At 39.6% G+C, this 17,669-nt stretch overlaps 2 protein-coding genes across 6 annotated transcripts in view; both read right to left on the bottom strand.

The window, feature by feature from the left end:
* Positions 1-9,488, bottom strand: part of helz (helicase with zinc finger) — a 50,196-nt gene extending 40,708 nt beyond the window's left edge. For 4 of the 5 annotated variants that reach the window (XM_035170917.2, XM_035170943.2, XM_035170952.2 and 1 more), the window contains exons 1-3: positions 9,381-9,488; positions 8,601-8,793; positions 1,376-1,618 (exon numbers count right to left, since the gene is read on the bottom strand). In XM_035170917.2, the coding sequence (XP_035026808.2) occupies positions 1,376-1,600 (225 nt within the window). In that variant the 5' untranslated portion in view covers positions 1,601-1,618; positions 8,601-8,793; positions 9,381-9,488. The remainder of the gene's footprint in view (positions 1-1,375; positions 1,619-8,600; positions 8,794-9,380) is intronic. The other variant, XM_035170926.2, reaches the window with a different exon arrangement.
* A 2,642-nt stretch (positions 9,489-12,130) lies between these two features.
* Positions 12,131-16,856, bottom strand: psmd12 (proteasome 26S subunit, non-ATPase 12). Its single transcript, XM_035182536.2, has 11 exons — positions 16,641-16,856; positions 16,200-16,259; positions 15,597-15,725; positions 15,371-15,478; positions 14,897-15,001; positions 14,534-14,683; positions 14,194-14,328; positions 13,887-13,999; positions 13,403-13,577; positions 12,920-12,997; positions 12,131-12,553 (listed from the first exon to the last, which is right to left on the bottom strand). The coding sequence occupies exons 1-11, from the start codon at positions 16,758-16,760 to the stop codon at positions 12,344-12,346; spliced, it is 1,383 nt and encodes a 460-aa protein (XP_035038427.1). The 5' UTR covers positions 16,761-16,856; the 3' UTR covers positions 12,131-12,343.
* Positions 16,857-17,669: the final 813 nt, after the last annotated feature.

Genomic DNA, 17,669 nt, shown 5'->3' with positions numbered 1-17,669 from the left:
CAGGGTTAATAACCCTCAGAGAAAACGGCTCAACCTAAGATTTCACAGGTAACTTTTGCCATATGAAAGAACGAACAGAGACTGGAATTAAAGTTTGACAAATGGGTATAAGTGCGAATGAACAATTTAACACATGCAATCAGGTCCACGTGTATTTGGATAGCGATACATATTTGTCTGATTTTACCTCTAAGCATAACCTCTTGATTTGAAAAGAAAACAATCAAGATGTGAATCGAGTTTAGATGTTGAGCTTTGATTACATGGTTTAAATATTGCATTAACCATTCGGAAATTACAACCAATATTATACAGATTCCCTCTTTTTTCAGAGGCTGAAAAATAACTGGGTAATCTCATCTAATTTTAAATGTAAGTATTATTTTTAATACTGGGATGAAAATCTATTGTCAGTAACATCCTGACGTTTGGGAGCCATGGATGTCTGTTTACCCCCTTAAGATGTTTTGCTTTACCACTTCAATTGCCGCTTGTTTGTGTCTTTCTGCTACACTTTATCTTCAGTGAGTGAAAACTGTCAACAAAATGCTCAATTGGGCGTCAAGTGATTGACTTGGCTAAAGAAGAATATGTAATTGTTTTGCCTTGAGAAGCTCTTAGTTTGCTTTTGCAGTATTTTGGGTCCATTATGAATCTGTACAGTGAGGTACCGGCCGATCAGTTTCGCAGTGTTTGGTTGAATGTGGGCAGACAGTGTAGCTCTATACACTTCAGATTCCATCACTGCTATACTTCTATCAACAGTCGCATCATCAATTAACACCACTGACCCAGTTCCATTGGCAGCCATACAAGCCCATGCCATAACATCGTCTCCACTGTGTTTGACAGATGATGCTGTGTGCTTTGACTCTTAAGGCATTCCTTTCCCTCTTAATACATTTCTCTTCCCATCATTATGGTTCAAGTTAATCCTGGTTTCATCTGTCAACTGAGTCTTGTTCAGAACTGGGCAGGCTATTATGTTTTCTAATCTAATCTGGTATTCTTTAAACCAGATGAATTAAAGGTGAAAGTCCAAACTTCGATCGTATCTTGATGGTTTCATTTAAATTCACATTAACATTAAGTATTGGGTATTGAGAGGGGAAAATGTGAATGGCCTGATGACATTTTCTTCCTGTTCTTGATCATTGTCACTTATATAAAATCGGGATGAGTTGGCAGTTCTCTGAGGTCACTGTTACAAGTTCCTATAGAACTCAGCAGAAGTTTATCCAGAAACATCCTGTTGTACCTAAGATACACAGCAGCACACGCATCAGAACAAGCAGCTAATATTACAATAGAGCCTCAGTTTTAAGCTACACTGTTCACTTAGTTCATTCATGCTTGCTACCAAAACTGCCCTCACCAGCTGCAAGAAGGCAGCAATTCGATAGAGCAGGGCGCGGCTGCGGAGGGTTCCGCTGGTGGCAAGGGATGGAGGGCTCGGCGGGACGGGGGCACCAGAGGATGGGGCTTGGGGTACAAGGACCACCAGGGCGTCCGTGCTGTGGGTGACCGCCGCCTCGTACTCCCGCCTGACTAACGATCTGCTGGCTTCTTCACATGACTTCTCCGCTCTCCTGTCCGCCATGACTCAGGGACAAAACGTCTGTAAGCAGAAAAAGATGAGGAAAAACAATATGAACATCTTTTCTGTCAAAGTGGTCACACACAAAAAATACAGTTTCAAGATATGACTTCTGACATAGAGGTGCTTTGTGTTGAAAAATGTGTCTTTTTATCTCCAGTTTAGCAACATTATGCAGGTGATTATTGCAATTTAAATGCGGCCCATGCTTAAAAAATTAAAAATATTCCAAACTCCCTGCATCAATTTAAGACGGACACTTGTCTTACTGTGGATTGTTCACAAAACTCTCCAGGCCTGTGCACTACAGAACACATAACACGAGCCAATATGGAATATTTTTCTTTCCACAGGAACTGAAATTCTGACGCAATGGTCAACTCAGGAACAGTTTAAATACATTTTATTGGCAGTTTGTTTACAATTCCTCTCCCACTTCAAAATCCATCCTTCAAAACTGGACTAAGGTAAACCATATGGATGGTGGCAGGGACCTGAAGTCGAGCAAGACATCATTCCATCAGTGGAAGAGCAAGAAACGACTTTAGACTTCACATGCAATGCAAGTCAAAAGGTAGTCTGCATCTGCCATGTTGTAGAGTATGACTGTCTATATGACTTATATTAAAACTTTGATGTTATACACAAATTGCCAGCCATGTGCCACCAGACACTTCACTCTAATTGTCAGCCAGCTGAAACCATGTCAAATTGAAACAAGAGCAGAACAATGATTCTCAAATTATTAATTAACTCAAATTATACATTGACAAGGAATTTAACCCCCACAACACTAATGGATAACCAATCAATTGCACATGACTGACATATTTCCAAGAATAAAAAAAGGTCTGTTTCTGTACCTTAGGAAACCGTTCCTTTATGTAACATGTCAAAATGTATACATCAGTAGGTATAAAATATATCCTGCTATTAATAATCTTGTACGGAACCAACAATGTTGTATAAAACTAATAAAAACACTTGAAGGATAAGAACATTTGATTGTTCCAGTCTTTCAGATGTAAACATGTGCAGCTTTTCTTTTTCTTATATCATTGTCAATTAAATAGCTTTGGGCTTCAAACTGTCAGTGGGCCAAAAACTTTTTTCAACCCAATAGAAATGGTGTTTAATAGGTGGTAGTAAACGTTGGATCCCTCATACCTTATATCAATTGTCTCCACTCAGACAATGTAAATAAAAATATGTCTACAGCTAGCTGGAAAAGCAGCAGTCTTATGGGCCTAAAGCATTATGTTTATCTCTCTTTTTTATCATCTCAACTTAGCTCTAACGTCAACAACAGTGGAGTCAACTGTCTGGTGTCATCTGACTGCGTAGATTAACGGCAATATCATAATTCATAATGCAGACTATAAGGACTTTATTGAGTACAGCACTTTTGAATAATAGAGTTGCGACACTGCCTATAGACTTGGCACTGAGTGTTGTAATCTGTGAAAGCGGAAGTGTAAGATAATGGCTGGTTTGATTCTAATTTCAGTTACCTAACGTGAGAAACACTTAAATAACTGCCTGTCAGTTGCTCTACAGATAAGTCAAATTAATTGCAGTAATCTTTGGTTGTTAGCTTCGCTGTAAAAGTTAGCAAAACCTGTATGGATTGTGCAAGTGCTTCCGATTTCAATGAATGATAGCTTGCTCACTTAAATTCCATTGGCTGGCTTGTATCTCTCAAGGTTGTTCCTTGGTTGAGGTGCGAGTTCGAATCCCACTTCTGACAATAAGGCTTTTCCTACCTAAAGTTCCCTCGGGATCAATAAAATATATCTATCCATCCACTTTAGTTATTGCACACGTCACTTGTTGAGACAGTGCATCACTGTGATAAAAGCAGCAGCATAAATGTATGTGGATGATCATAGTAAAAAAGGAAGTAAAACTGCAGTCAGCTAATTACTTCACATATATTTCGGTTTAAAAGCTGACATGTGAACCCACGAGACTGACCGTAACAGCCTAACAAGACAATTATATACAAAAGATCAGAACAGCAACAAGGTATGTAATTGTAAGAAATAATCAGAGTTAAAACAGCACTAAACAATAAACTGGCAACTCTGCATATGCTTATAGGCTTATTTATTTGAGCTACAGGGACGTTTACACAGATCTGCCTAAGCTACTGATCTTTACCTTGAGTACAAAAATATGTGAGTGACAGTGTGTAGAACACGTGTGTGTGTGTGTGTGTTTGTGAGAGTGTAGCGCATCAAGGGACAGCCCTAATGCAGTGGAGATAGAAAAATGGCTCAGCACTGCATGGCCTTGTTGTAGTACCCCCAAATTTAAGATGAGATTTTGCACTCAAAGTCTATAATCATAATTTTATTTAATTCAATGTATTGGAGTACAGAGCCAAAATAACAGAAATAACGCCAATGCCAACTGTCTGTGGACTCTCACTTTGACAATGTCAACTTCCTGTATCATTGGCTTTCTGTGTGTATTTAATCTATGTCCTTCAATATATTAACCTTAACCAGGTTTAATCTCTCTTTACTACTCCCAGTTCCCTCCAGCAGCAACAGACTCGACTCAAGACCCAGTCTCCTCTGGGGCCTATGACATGGTCTGCTTCCAGTGGTGGGAAGTAACTAAATACATTTACTCAAGAATTCTTATTTTCATCTTTGAGGTAAACATTGTTCTTTTTACTCCATCACTACTACACTACTAAATTACCTATTTAAAAAAAAAAAACTCTTGGATTATCTGACTTCTGGTTGCCTCAGTATTGTTGGCTTTTAAACGTATTTATTTAAACATTAAATAGCTCTGAATATTTAATCTTGGTTTTAGCCTTGGCTTCCACGTGTGAAGACTGGATTTAATGCTAAGAAGGATAAACCGACACAAAGATTGAGAGCTGTCTATGCAAGAAAAGCTAAAGAATTTAAAGAAGAGAAAACTGGGATATCGATCAGTCATTGCATTAACATTGGGTATAGCCAAAACAACTATTTGGAATGTTGTGAAAAAGAAAGAGACTACTGGTGTGCAGCGCAACAGACAAACATGTCGGCCAAGGACCACAACAGCAGTTGTTTGAATGTTTTTGATCACTTTGGTCGGTTCAAATATAAAAGGTTCTATGTCTTAAGTCTTATTACAAATCTACATGTAAATAACAAGGGGGAAATTCTGAACTCGTATCATACTCATGTTTTGATCTCAAACACAAATGTCTTTAGTGTACAATTAAAAGGGAGGATTTGGGCCTAATGTTCCCAAAGTTTTGAGTTGTTGCCAACATTGTATGGATAAACAATATTTTATAATTCAACCCTGATTTTTTTGCATTGAGTGTTCACGGACAGGTGACCAGCTCTCCTTTTCCTGTTGTGGTGAAAGAATGCAATGGGTATTTTGAACACATGTATCCCTTTCCAGGCACAGTGTCTGCCATCTTTCCCTCTCTGTGGGAGGTCAAAAAGTTTCATTGAAAACAGTCCACTCAAGAAAAAAAACATATATATTAAATAATAATGTTTTGATCAAAGTTGTTGGTTTTGCCTGTTTTATTTTGAACTTTTGACCAAACTTCTTTTTGGTTTAAATTGAGCAGTTGCTTGCATTTATTTATTGTGGTGCATGCTCATGTAAACAACTTTTAGGTGTGAATAATTATGGCCATAGAAACATGAGAAAACTAGAAGGGGACTAAAAAGGGCGCATACCTCCACAGAGGCCTGACAGTCCCCTTACATTCAATCGAGCCTTATCGCTAAGCCAACAAAACAATGTCGATCACAAAATCCTAATGTCTATTGCAGAAGATTGATATGTTGATAATAAAAAGACAAACCAAAAAGAGTAGATCTGGATTTTGATTTGGATCTGCACCAAATTGCACACACTCATAAATATCAGTATCCCCTAAATATGCCTCGTTTTTTTCATCATGGTCAATGGATTATTCCCTGGTAAATCTGTGAATATGTCAAGTTAAGTAGTTTACATGATCCTGCTGACAAACAAGCCAATCAACCAACAAAGGAACCAAAACATAACCTCTTTGGCAGAGATGTATATTAATGCATACGTAATATGAATGTGTATGTTTCAAGAGCAGCCACCTTTCCTTTGAAAATATAACAGAAAAAGTGATTAATGTCTCCATCACTGCCCAATAGTATTGTTTTCAACATTGTAATAGGTGCCCATTGTGTGTTATTATTTACAGTGAATGCAAATTTAGACAAAGCTACTGTCTATCCCACTTGAAATTATTCAAACAGATTGATACTAGTTGATAACGTGTGCTAAACATTACACATAAGGATATTACTGTCTTGTGACACTTGATAACCACAGAGCCAAATGATCAACAGGAACTATAAGTCAACGGAAATACAGAGTCTGAATCGCAACTTTAGATTGAAATGCAGCACATCTGCTTTAGTCTCTGCACTGTCTTCAATCTCATGTGCCCCGATGAGACAGGCATATGTAGCTCCCACAGAGTCTATCTGTTCTGTTACCTGCCTTTATGAAGAATTGGTCAGAGCATGCACACATGCAGTACACTCTCATGCACACTCCGACAGACAGATGCACAGAGAGGGCTGCTGTATCACCACCTTCTGCCTGCCTGCTGTGAGAAGTATAACCACCATGGGGATGCACACATCTTAAGTGGAAACTCCCTGTGTTATACCAACTTCTACCTGCCTGCTGAGCTGGTATAAACTTAAATAGAATTTGTTGAGGGTCCATAGGCTCAGTGATTCAGTGGGATTTCTCCCAGTGTTTCCAATGGCCAGTCTGACTATGATAGATAGGTTCATTGTCAGTGTTTGTGAGTGTGAGAGAAAGAGAGAGGGGGCTGAGCGTATACATGAGCTATGCAAAGCTCTACAATGATGCAACAGGGCCAAACACTATGTCAGAGATCTGGGAGGTTAATGTGAGAAGAGTGAAACATTTTTCAGGTAATTTTGGAACTGTGGCAGGACAAATTAGGCCATTATAAGAAACACCGTAGCTACTTAGGCACATGACGTTTTAAAGCAAACAATATGTGACACCTGATGAATTGGAGCTTAACGCTTTCCTCTTAAAAACAGTTTTATGTATCTGACAAAAAGCGTCCAAAAGTATAAATTTGGGTAAACTCAGTGGCTCATGCTCTCACAGTATTTCCACATTCAACTGCTGCAATCAAATCATATGGAACGAAAGCAAAGTATGTTTCAAAGTGTTAAATAAGTAGCATTTTCATCTGGTCAAGTCCTGGAGTCGTCTTCAATATCCAAGTAAAGAAATCTAGCACAAATCTCAGCTAATTTCTCGCAGGTCCCTGGTTTGGTCAGATAGGGGATGCTTATCTTTTTCTAAATGATGAGCTTCACAATATTCTAACCAACAGTTGATGCAAGCTTATGCTGTATAATGCCTTAGCCTCAACGGCCCAAGTAATATTTCATCCATGCCTTGCTAAACAACAGAAAAAGCAACAGGGCGAAGGCATGAGAATCTAAATCTCAGTCTGCGATTACAAGAAGTTGCGTTTCCTCCTCCACACAAACCAGCACGAATCAGGATAGGGAAGGTACACTGTGACCTGCTGGGAACACCAGGGCCCCAAATGCTCAACCTTGGCCAACAGCCTAGTAACTTTTGGTCCCATTTCCACCTCCCTGGTTTCAGCATTGTCATGTCAGCTTATCACAGGGTGGCAGAGAAAGAGCTTTTATCACAAAAATGCTGCCTCAATACTGGCTTATCGTGGAAGAGTGATTGGACATTAAAGTCTATGCAAGAAGAGGAGAGGGGGGGGTGTATCTCCCATTTTGGCCTAATTTTGGAGTAAAAAGCATATTAATCTTGAATTTAGTCTTTCAGACAGTTACTTCTTGAGTACCAGCAACAGGCAACACTGCTTGTAACAGCTGCTCCGGCCCAACTGGCACCGCTTGTGAGTCAGTCTGTTCTTGTCTCTTAGGACCATAACATACAGACAAATTCTAAGCTAACATACAAATGACATGAAAATGTGAAGTTAGTGTTGCTGTATGACATCCATCACAGGTTTGAACTGTTTTGATTCCACCCAGAATTAACATAAATGCAACACAACGTAATATTTGCACCTCATGCAATGTATTTTCCGTTATAGCCAGCGTTGCTGGAGAAAGCACACCCATCTCCCATTTCCTCAGACAGACACTACGAGTATGAATAAACGGAACACAGTGGATGACCTCAGCTGTTAACACTTTGAGACTTCATGAACATGTGTCTGAAAAAAAATATTACAGCTCTGCTGTTCTTCATTACATCAGATTTTCCACTAGAAAAAAGGTGAAATGTTGCTGATTTCACTTCCTCTGAAAAATTCAGACATTCAGATAAGGAACACTATGACCAGGAACACGCATGTCTCACGAGAAGGCTCTAAGACAATGTATCCTTTTAAATGATGCACTGCCACAGGGCCAGACAGGACAAATAACGGTGCAGCACGTGTAATAACATTATCACATTTGTATCATATTAAGCATTTTAAATGAGAAACACAGGTCAAGCCCCACTTGGTAGCAGTTCAGGTGCATGCAGGGAAGGGTATTTAGACAAAATACGACAGCAGAAAGGTGCATCACATCTCATCTCTAGGGGGCAACTACCACACTGATGTTTCAATTTTACAGAATAGGATCATCACATTCTAGTTGGCACATCTGCAGTGTGTCACATGAGGCCTAGAAGTTGCTTGGACTTAGGCAGAGAAATGGAAAAATAGCCCCTTAACATCTGCTGGTGGCCACTAACACCTGCTTACATCTACTGGTAGTTGGTAACCTAAATTGTGCAGAAGACCTTCAAACGTACAAAGGGATATTTAACATCTCATCCTATATTCTCAACAACATGAAAACCAAGCGGAAGTGATCTTAAGACACAAAGAGGTCAATTCAAACCCTGTGCAGCGTCTCGCACGCCGTGTGTTTGTGAGGTCTGCAGGAATAGCTGTTACCTAATGTTAGTGTTGGCCAGACAGCCACTTCATGGGGACAGCAACAAACACTTTGGCGGGATACAGTGGGTGGACACTGGGTCTGCTTTGTGGGATCCAGTCGTGGGATCCTACAACAGTGACCACAGCCGCGTCTGCAGCACAGTGGAGCGGACGTAACGTTATTTGGCTCGAAGGTGTCGTTGGCAGCGATCTGAGGAAAACACGGCTGTAAATGAGGATTTTCTCGAAGCACAACAGTTCAATGTAAAAAAAACGAGCACACGCCGCTGAACACAATCCTCGACTTGTTCGGTGTTTCTACTTCTCGCTGTTGTTTGTCTGCTCAACTTGTCATGACTGTGGCAAGTCGGCGCGATGACGGCAGCGCCACAAAGCCCAGATAAAAAATGTCCCCACCACACAGTGTAGGTTAACTTAGCGTCAACGTCTGCACATTGTAAACACGCTGGCCTCACTTACCAGGCTACGTGTAGCTAAAAGTTAGCTCGTTAGCCGGACCACGGCCTTTCTTGGCACAGGCTCACAACAAGAATGGCTGGCTGGCTTGTGGACGCTAGCGAGCTAGCTAGCTAGGTTTCGCCGTAACAAAACGGGTTCGGGCCTGCGATTTTGCCACGGTGTTTACGCGCATATCAGGGACGTGACATCGTGCTGTTGTCCGTGCACGGACTCGAAGCGTTCGGCAGTATCCCACCGATTTGAGGAGGGGATCCGTGTCGGGGGCTCGGCGACGGAAAAGGCGACTGGAAGGGCTGGAAATGGGAAGTCAACACTTACCTAGCTTTACTTTCTACGCCATCTTGGATCCACTTGTCAGACCGTCGCAAAGCATAGTGGGATGTACTGATCTGAAGGTTGAGAGGACTGCGTGTGCGTGCGTGTGCGTGTGCATTTCTTTCTATGGCTGCTTGGATTTACCCACGTTCTCTCTAACTGGGACGTTAAACACCAGTTCATTTGTACTCACTAACTTCTTTGTTTGTATTGAAGATATTTACAAATAAATATTGTAGCACAAAAGCTACTTTGGCTTATATATATATTTAAAAAAAAAGATACGAATTATTTCATTCGAACCTATAATCAGGGTTGTGCACAGACATTTCGAGGGGCCATTGCTCTAACCTGAAAAAAAAACACCCCTCCCCCCTACCACCCCCAACAGCCCCATGGTGTTTTTAACACATTAGTGCAGACAGGCGTCAGTTTCCTGTAAACTAGTTTAAACCACGATATGTTTTTCCTTGATTGCAAACCCACAATATTCAAGTATCTATTTGGACAGTTGCACATGATAAGGGGCACAGCCTATAACCTGGGATCAAACCTTCTGGGATTTTCTTTGTTTTAACTTTCAACGGATTCTCATTCATCAAACCCTTACCAGGCTGAGCCTATATTAAACTCAATGTGGGAGCACAACTAGAGGTCAACTGCACAGACCGATAGGGAACAGTTAAAGAGCTAAACAGCACAGATCAGCAGCTGATTGGAGCTGACTGACCGAGTTGAGAAGGATTTTCAGAACTATAAAAAAAAAAATTCTAACAACTAACTAAAATAAAAAGAAAGAAAAAGAGAAATAAAATCAGTGATACCATACCAATGTATTGCTGATGTTAATTAAGCTATAACAACTGAATAATGATGAATAGTGCAATAGTGTGTACGGTATCTGTATGCAGGGTTAAACAGTACAGACGCTTAAGGGATATATCTCTTTTATTACATTTTGGCACATCATGGCAGGAAAAAGCCCATGTTTTCAATAATATTCATGATGAAAGCAGGTGTAGCTGAGCATCTTTATTGAGTGGGAAAAAGCAAGTGATGGCTGTTTAAATGGGGTTTTTTCTCAGTCTGTTGAGAAGAACTTACTGTGTGTTTGACATCACAGACAACTTCACCGACATTTTAGTGGGAACTGGCAACCTTATTGAATACAGGCATGACTACACTTGTTTGTTATATAGCCAGAAGCAGTCTTGATCTTAAATGGTTTTTTTCAGCACTTTGTCTTTAATTCTTAAGTTATTATAGAGGGTGACTGAAAACACTGGGACAGAAGGAAGTGACATCTAACAATGAGTCATGGCTCGGCTCAAACTGGGGAGCATTACACCACCAGCTAAAGGACAAAAAAAGTTCAAAAAAATTCAAAAAGTGAGGAAAGCTAAGTAGTTAATTCGCAGTTACACCAGTGAGCACAGAAAAGATCCTACATGAATTGCCGATCAGTTGTGTGCTGTTGTAGCTATAAAGAATCTGAACTGAACAGTATCTAAAAGGAAACCAAACAGGAAACACTGTCATCAAATTTAAAAAACAACAACCATATATTTCAACATTACATCATTGTCCAGTCATACTTGAAAATGAGGGGGCAATACTGTATTTGAAACTCTTTTAGCTAAAACCGTAATTTATGTTAAAACATATATTTCCATCAGGCAGACTTTTGTGATAACATCTCGTCTTTTCATAGAAATTATGGTTTGAAAGTTAGAAAACTAGTGATGTTATTTCCTGCCCGATGCCAATCGATGTAGCACTTCCTCTTCCGCACTGAGCTGTCAGAACAGCTTCAGTTTCACTGTAAAACTCAACTGGAGGAATGAAAAACTCATTTCTACAAGTTTGCAACTCCATTGATATTTGAACAGACTTCAAATGTACTGATACACACGTGTGGCTATTTTTCTACAACTGCAAATGTAATTGTTTTGCACCTTCATTGATGACTGTTGCTCCTGCAATTGATGATCCCTCATTTAATGTCTTGATAATAACATAACTTACAAAGGTGTTCCAATCTAGAAATGCAAAAGTGCACTTTATTTGTCACCAGTCTGTATGTGGTGGTCACCTAATTTAGACTGAATTAGCTCCACAACTTTAAAGAAACATTATGTAAACATTAGGGTATGTGCAATTTAAAATTGTTTAACAGCTTCCCTTCAGATGTGTTGTTATAAACATTGTTCAACTGTCTTGCTTTTTAAATCTTTGTTGAGATCAGAAACTTAAGTTGAAGTATTTTTAAAAGTAGATGGAGGAAAATAGAAGACATTAGACATTTTATGGAAAGATGGCTCAGATCTCATCTTTTCTACTATTATACAATTGTTGTCCTGTCATAAAAATAAATGTGTGAAAACCTTAACTTGATCCAAACAATTTTCTCATAGATGAGTTTCTTTCCAATAGGATAATATATACTAGGTTACAATGACCAGAATTACCAGATCAGTAACAGTCAAAAAGGGTTTGTTTATTTCTGTTACCTAGATTTTGATAGGGTTATATAATAATAAATATTAATGAATTCAATTGTATAGAAACATTTTTTATGAGTTTTGTGTTGCAGTTGTGTTTACAACAAAACCCTCGACAAATTGTAACACATGCCAGTCTACATACAATGATTGAATAAACGAGAGTAGTTATTGTTTACATTGGTAAGAAGACATTTAAAACAGATATTAGCCAAGATCTCTGAACTCTGACAGAAGGAAGCAAAGAGGAGGGGCGCTCATGTGTTTATTGTCGATGTTTTAACAGACAGTAAAAAATGAACACAGTTGAGGTGCTGTGTACGTGCTGCAGATTTTTCTCCATTTAAGACGTTGGAATAATGCTGCATTCACAGTCCACTAATATATTGTATATTCAAAAACATTTCCACAGAGGGAAAAACAACACATATGGACCAAAACAAAAAAACAACATATTATTCCTTTTCACTGCAGGTTGTGGATCATCTCCTCCTTGGCAATGAGATGAGTGGTCTTGTTGACCAGAGACATGAGAGAGTTGAGTTTGTGCGACCAGTCGTTGAGCAGGTCGTTGGGGTCTTTTGGCCTCTGGAAGTTGATGATGCCGGCCATTCGGTCGACCTTTGCGTAGATGGTCTTGTTCACAACGAGGCTGGAGAGGAACTCTTCAGATTCCTGATAAAATATTGGAGCACAAGGACATTTTTTTCAGTGAGTCCAAATCCATGTGAACATCCTAGGCTGAATTAAGGTAGCCTATATACATCAACATAATCAGCACATCACTATGAAACTATATATTTTATAATATATTTTTACCTAGTTGTTTCAACTATAACCACTGAATTGATGAGTTCATACATTTGCGATTCATGCATATAGACGATGCAGTAGTCAATCACCATATTTATGGATATCTGATAAATATTTTGTCTACTTCAGTGAAGCCATGACCAACAAAAACACATGTAATCCTTCAAAGAAATCTGTTCTTTTCTGTGCTGTTATCAATTCGAGCTATTAAGTAAAACTGTTGCTTACATCAATGGAGAGGTCCAGGAGTCCAGCCATCCTCTTCATTGAGATTCTGGTGTAATATTTGGCCATTATTCTGATGTTCTGGGGGAAGAGGCAGAAATGATATCAAGATACACATCTGCAGTTAAACAGGGAGGATTTTAGGTCACAACCACAAGAACCCATTGGGCCTAATAACACACAATATTTTAAATAGGTTTCCAAAAAAAGGCAGATTGTCTTGTAATTTAGGATTAAACAATTATGTATTTACAGTTTGTATACCACACAGTCAATCACACAATTTGTGTTACTTGTATTCTTACTAATGTCTAAATGTACATTAATAAAGCAACCTGAGTTTTGTTATTATAACTAATGTAAATGACAATCCTCCAAAAGAATGGGAAAAATACTTATTTTCACAATATACAAGTACCGTTTTAGAATTTGACTTATATTATTATGGTATTATCAAATTTAGAAGAGCAGACTTGTGTGACTTACATGCTCCACCACTCTGTTCTTCAGATCCTTCCACCTTTTCTCCCCCTCCTCTGAAGAAGCAAAGACGTCTGTGGCGGGGCTGTCAGTTGAGCCCTCTCTCAGCTCCTTCCCATAATCTTCCACCAGTGCAGCCCAGCGCATCAGCTCCATAGTGGTAAACTGCTTCAGAAGGTCCCTGGGAATAGAGGAAAAATATGTTGAAAACTCCCTGGTGTTCGCAACCTGCTCCAGAGGGCATGCACGTGACGTCACCATTTGTGATAGTTGCTATGGTCAACTCCCCTGAGCAGAAAACAAAAACACACAGTTAAATCTTCAGACCACCAACTGGTCTAATATGTCAAGTCCTACAATTAATTGTCAATAGTAATGTTAATGCATATTCCCTATTGAAGAGTTTAGGTCCAAATCCCATTATGTCTGCAGCTTACTCGCCGAATTCAAAGTGAAACCAACGGGCCAAGAGGAAGAAAGTACGTCTTACTTGTATTTGGGGATTTCCTCCAGTTTCTTGTCTTCACTGATTCTGTGCACGAGGTCTGACTGCTCATTGTCGTAAGGAGAAAGAATCACGTACAGCACCACACTCTTCAGGGCCTGAAAGACAAATGTATTGATTGCTTTTCCATCAAGACTCAACAGGCAAGGGTTTGGAGAAGGTATACTGATGTTTTATTGTGATATGTGAACTACTGTAATTACAAACGTAATGTTTTCCTCTGCAGTCATAGAACTGTAAACAAGCAGAAATATACTTTACTGTGTTCTGCATACAAACTAAGCCCATGTACCTGTTGCCACTTGCTGCTGTCCTCCAAGATGCAGGGCGTGTCATAAATGGCCCGGTAGTGTTTGCAGATAGACAGATAGGAACCCTCGTGCTGGTCCACCTGAATCATCAGGTTGTAATACTTGAGCTTCAACTCCTAAAATGTCCCATGGGACAAAAAGAAGAGTTATACACAAACCTACTCGGCTCAGATCAACCGAGGGAAAAAGCGTCTTTCAAAAACCTGTTGTAAAAGTGAACATGCAGGTAAAATCACTAAATGTATTTCAAATGGAGGTCAACTCAACGTGATGGACCACAGCAGTATTTTGTTAACGCTCTACTCCTGGCGTCTTTCTTACCTCACTGCCCTCCTCTTGGAAGAATTTGGTGCTAATCTTCTTGCTGATGATCTGGGTGCGAATGTAATCCTTGACAGCAATGCAGAGCCTCATCTGTTCCAAGATAAACTCCGCCTTCTCCTTTTTCGACATGGAGCCATATGTCTCCACCTGAACCGGGAAAACATTTTCTAAGCACTCTGTGTACAGCAGGCCATGCAAATGTGTTTCATTTGCATATTTGACAAATATATAAATGTGATGACACAAAACATCAACATGTCCAAATCCATTTCCCCCAAGAATCACATTCTTTTAAACCTTGAAACAACTTTACAGAATTTCTTAATTTTACAAAAGAATAGAATTAGGCCAGTCTCTTACCTGAAGTTCCTGAAGAATGGCAGCAGCTTCTTTCACCTCACCGCTCTGCTCCTTGATACCGGCCAAGGTCTTTGTCAGCCTGGCACGTTCAATCTCAACGTAGATCTGTGAGGAGGACATGATCAGTGTATTAGGGAGGAGGATGGGACATATGTTACAGTACAATGGTCACCTATTCTTCACCCCAAACTTCCCATTATATACCTGACCACATTTGCACCCGCCTGTCAGAGGTAAACAATCTTTATAAGTTAACACAAACTGTACTTAATCAGTGCCTTTGTTTCCTTGAATGGATACAAAAGGGACTAAACAAGTAAACTATGCATATTGGTGCACCCAATAAGGAAAATTCCTCAGTGCTTCCTCCTGCGCAGTTAACCTGCTCCTTTCAAGCTCTTCCCAAGTCCACAGTGATATATTTAAGCATTCAGTTTAAAACCCTGTTACAAAACACACAAACACATTCCAGACCTTGCCAGCTGTCACTGTGCGAAGGGTGTCTATGAGTCTCAGCTTGATGGCCAGATCGGTCACAGAATCCACATACTTGTAACATTCTTGGACCATTTTGGCAACAGCCTAATAAGAAAGAGAACACGACATAAATTAGACGTTGGTAATGAAATCTGATAAGAAATGAATGCAGTAAATCACACGTGTTTGAGGTCCTGTGATTTTGGACAAAGAAGTATCTGACCTGTTTGAGCTGACTCCTCCTTTTGGTGAGCAACATGATGTTTTCATTCAGTGCGTCCCAGTCCTTGGCTTCATAACACATCTGAACCACCGCAACGAGTATTCTGGAGGTGGACACCATGTCTGATGCCTGAGAAGGGGTGAGAGCAGATAAGCAAACACACAATACAATATATACAAATTTTACATTAAACTTATAATAAGCATGACCCCGTAAAAGGGTCTTGTACAATTTTGATGCTAGGGGCACACCCACTGTAAATCTTACCAGAGAAATAATTTGATATGGATGTTGGCTACTGCAGTTTTATACTACGGTCAACACTTGTTACAAGATCTCAGAGGACTTGTTCTAAAAGAGGATTTGATGGATGCTTTAGTTAGTTCTAGAAGATGTCACAGGTTGAAATCTGCTCGACTGACTTCAGAGTTTGCAGCTGAGTGAGACTTGTTTTGCAATGTAAAACCTATCGAGTTCAGCTGAGAAATAATGCCACATCATGTGTTCAATGCATATATGATTTCTCATTTGGAGCAAAACTTCGAAATACATCTAAATAAAGAGAAAGTAAATAGATTGTGCCCAATAAATATGCTAACTTACTGTTCTAGTTTGTTTCTCCAATGACAACAAGTTGTCAACGGCCTCCTGTAGTTTCCCCTCCTGCAGCAGAGAAATACACAAACTTCACGTCAGTTACATCAATATACATTTCTCTCATGTTATTGTATTAGTACACACAATGACAGGCACTCCGTGTGGCTAGCAAGTTAGCTATGCTGACAATGACAAGACTGCTACTACTACTAGCATCTTAGCTTCATACACAAACGAGCAGGTGGAAATAACCGCGTAACACAAACGTGTGGGAATTACAAAGAAACATGTTTTAATGATGACTAATCTTCAGTTAAAACATTGGTCAGTGGGTACATGAAGTTCCCAGGTAGTGCTAGAGCCAGTGTGTGCTAGCTTGGATGCTAACACAGTGGTCCCGATGCACCATGACTCAGCCGGCGCTGGCCTCTTTCACTCTCCGCTTACTTTGGCCATTTTCTCGCTCTCCGGGAGACGCGTGTCCACAGTCGCACTGTAGTCGACCTCCATCTTCACGATCTTGCCGTCGGATCGCTCGGGTCGATCCTCGGTCATGTTTGCAGCCATCGCACAAAGACAGGTTACAGGACTTTTTCCTTGCTAGCGACCAAACCTGGACCAAACTCAGCCGAGCAGTATTTGGCTTGTCAAATGAACGGGACGGGAGGGGCGGCCAATCAGAGGAGAGCGCCAGACAGCTGCCCGAGGTGCCTGAAGGACCCAGTGAGGACCCGTAATGAAATGTTTATTGTCTATGGGACTCCTGATTCAAATATTTAATGATACCTTGAAGTCCACATGTATTCACCAATCAGACAAAACCACTGGATGTAATTATAAAATAAGTTTTAATGCGAAAATGCAGCTTCAGTATTTCCCAAATAATAATCCTTCCTCATAGTCTTCTTTGGTTTTTTATCACTATATTTGGGAAGACCTATGGCACTCATTTTCTATCGTGGACCAAATAATGTGAATATGTGATAAAACAGCATCCAAATTTGGTTCCAAGAAAGTGAAAACTTGAAGATTATTCGTTCCTGTCAAAATATTTTTTGATTATCAATTTGACTACAACTACAAACCAAAACTATTTGTATGGAAACTATAAAGTATCTAGAGTGGACCTATGCGTTTTTTTAAGGACTATTGAATTTAAAATAAGTTTTTTAAGCAAATGAGAAAATTCATGAAATGAACTGGGAAAACATCTGAATGATGGTACCAGTGTTATTTCACATTATGATAAGAATGTAATATTCTTATGAATCTAGACAGAAGGATATATTGAAACGATAGAGATGCATGAATTGGGGGAAAGATGAAATTGGATTATGGAGAAAGATTAATGCGGTTAATCTAAGGTAATAAAGTAAGTAGAACAATACTCATATAATCAAGACTTTAATAAGACTTAGAAAGATTTACACATACATATAAAAAAAACGAAAAAAAGAAATGAAAAATGAACCAATT

This window comes from Hippoglossus stenolepis, chromosome 2, assembly GCF_022539355.2.
Source record: "Hippoglossus stenolepis isolate QCI-W04-F060 chromosome 2, HSTE1.2, whole genome shotgun sequence".
NCBI classification, from domain to species: Eukaryota; Metazoa; Chordata; class Actinopteri; order Pleuronectiformes; family Pleuronectidae; genus Hippoglossus; species Hippoglossus stenolepis.
This window is presented reverse-complemented; position numbering and strand designations above follow the sequence as displayed.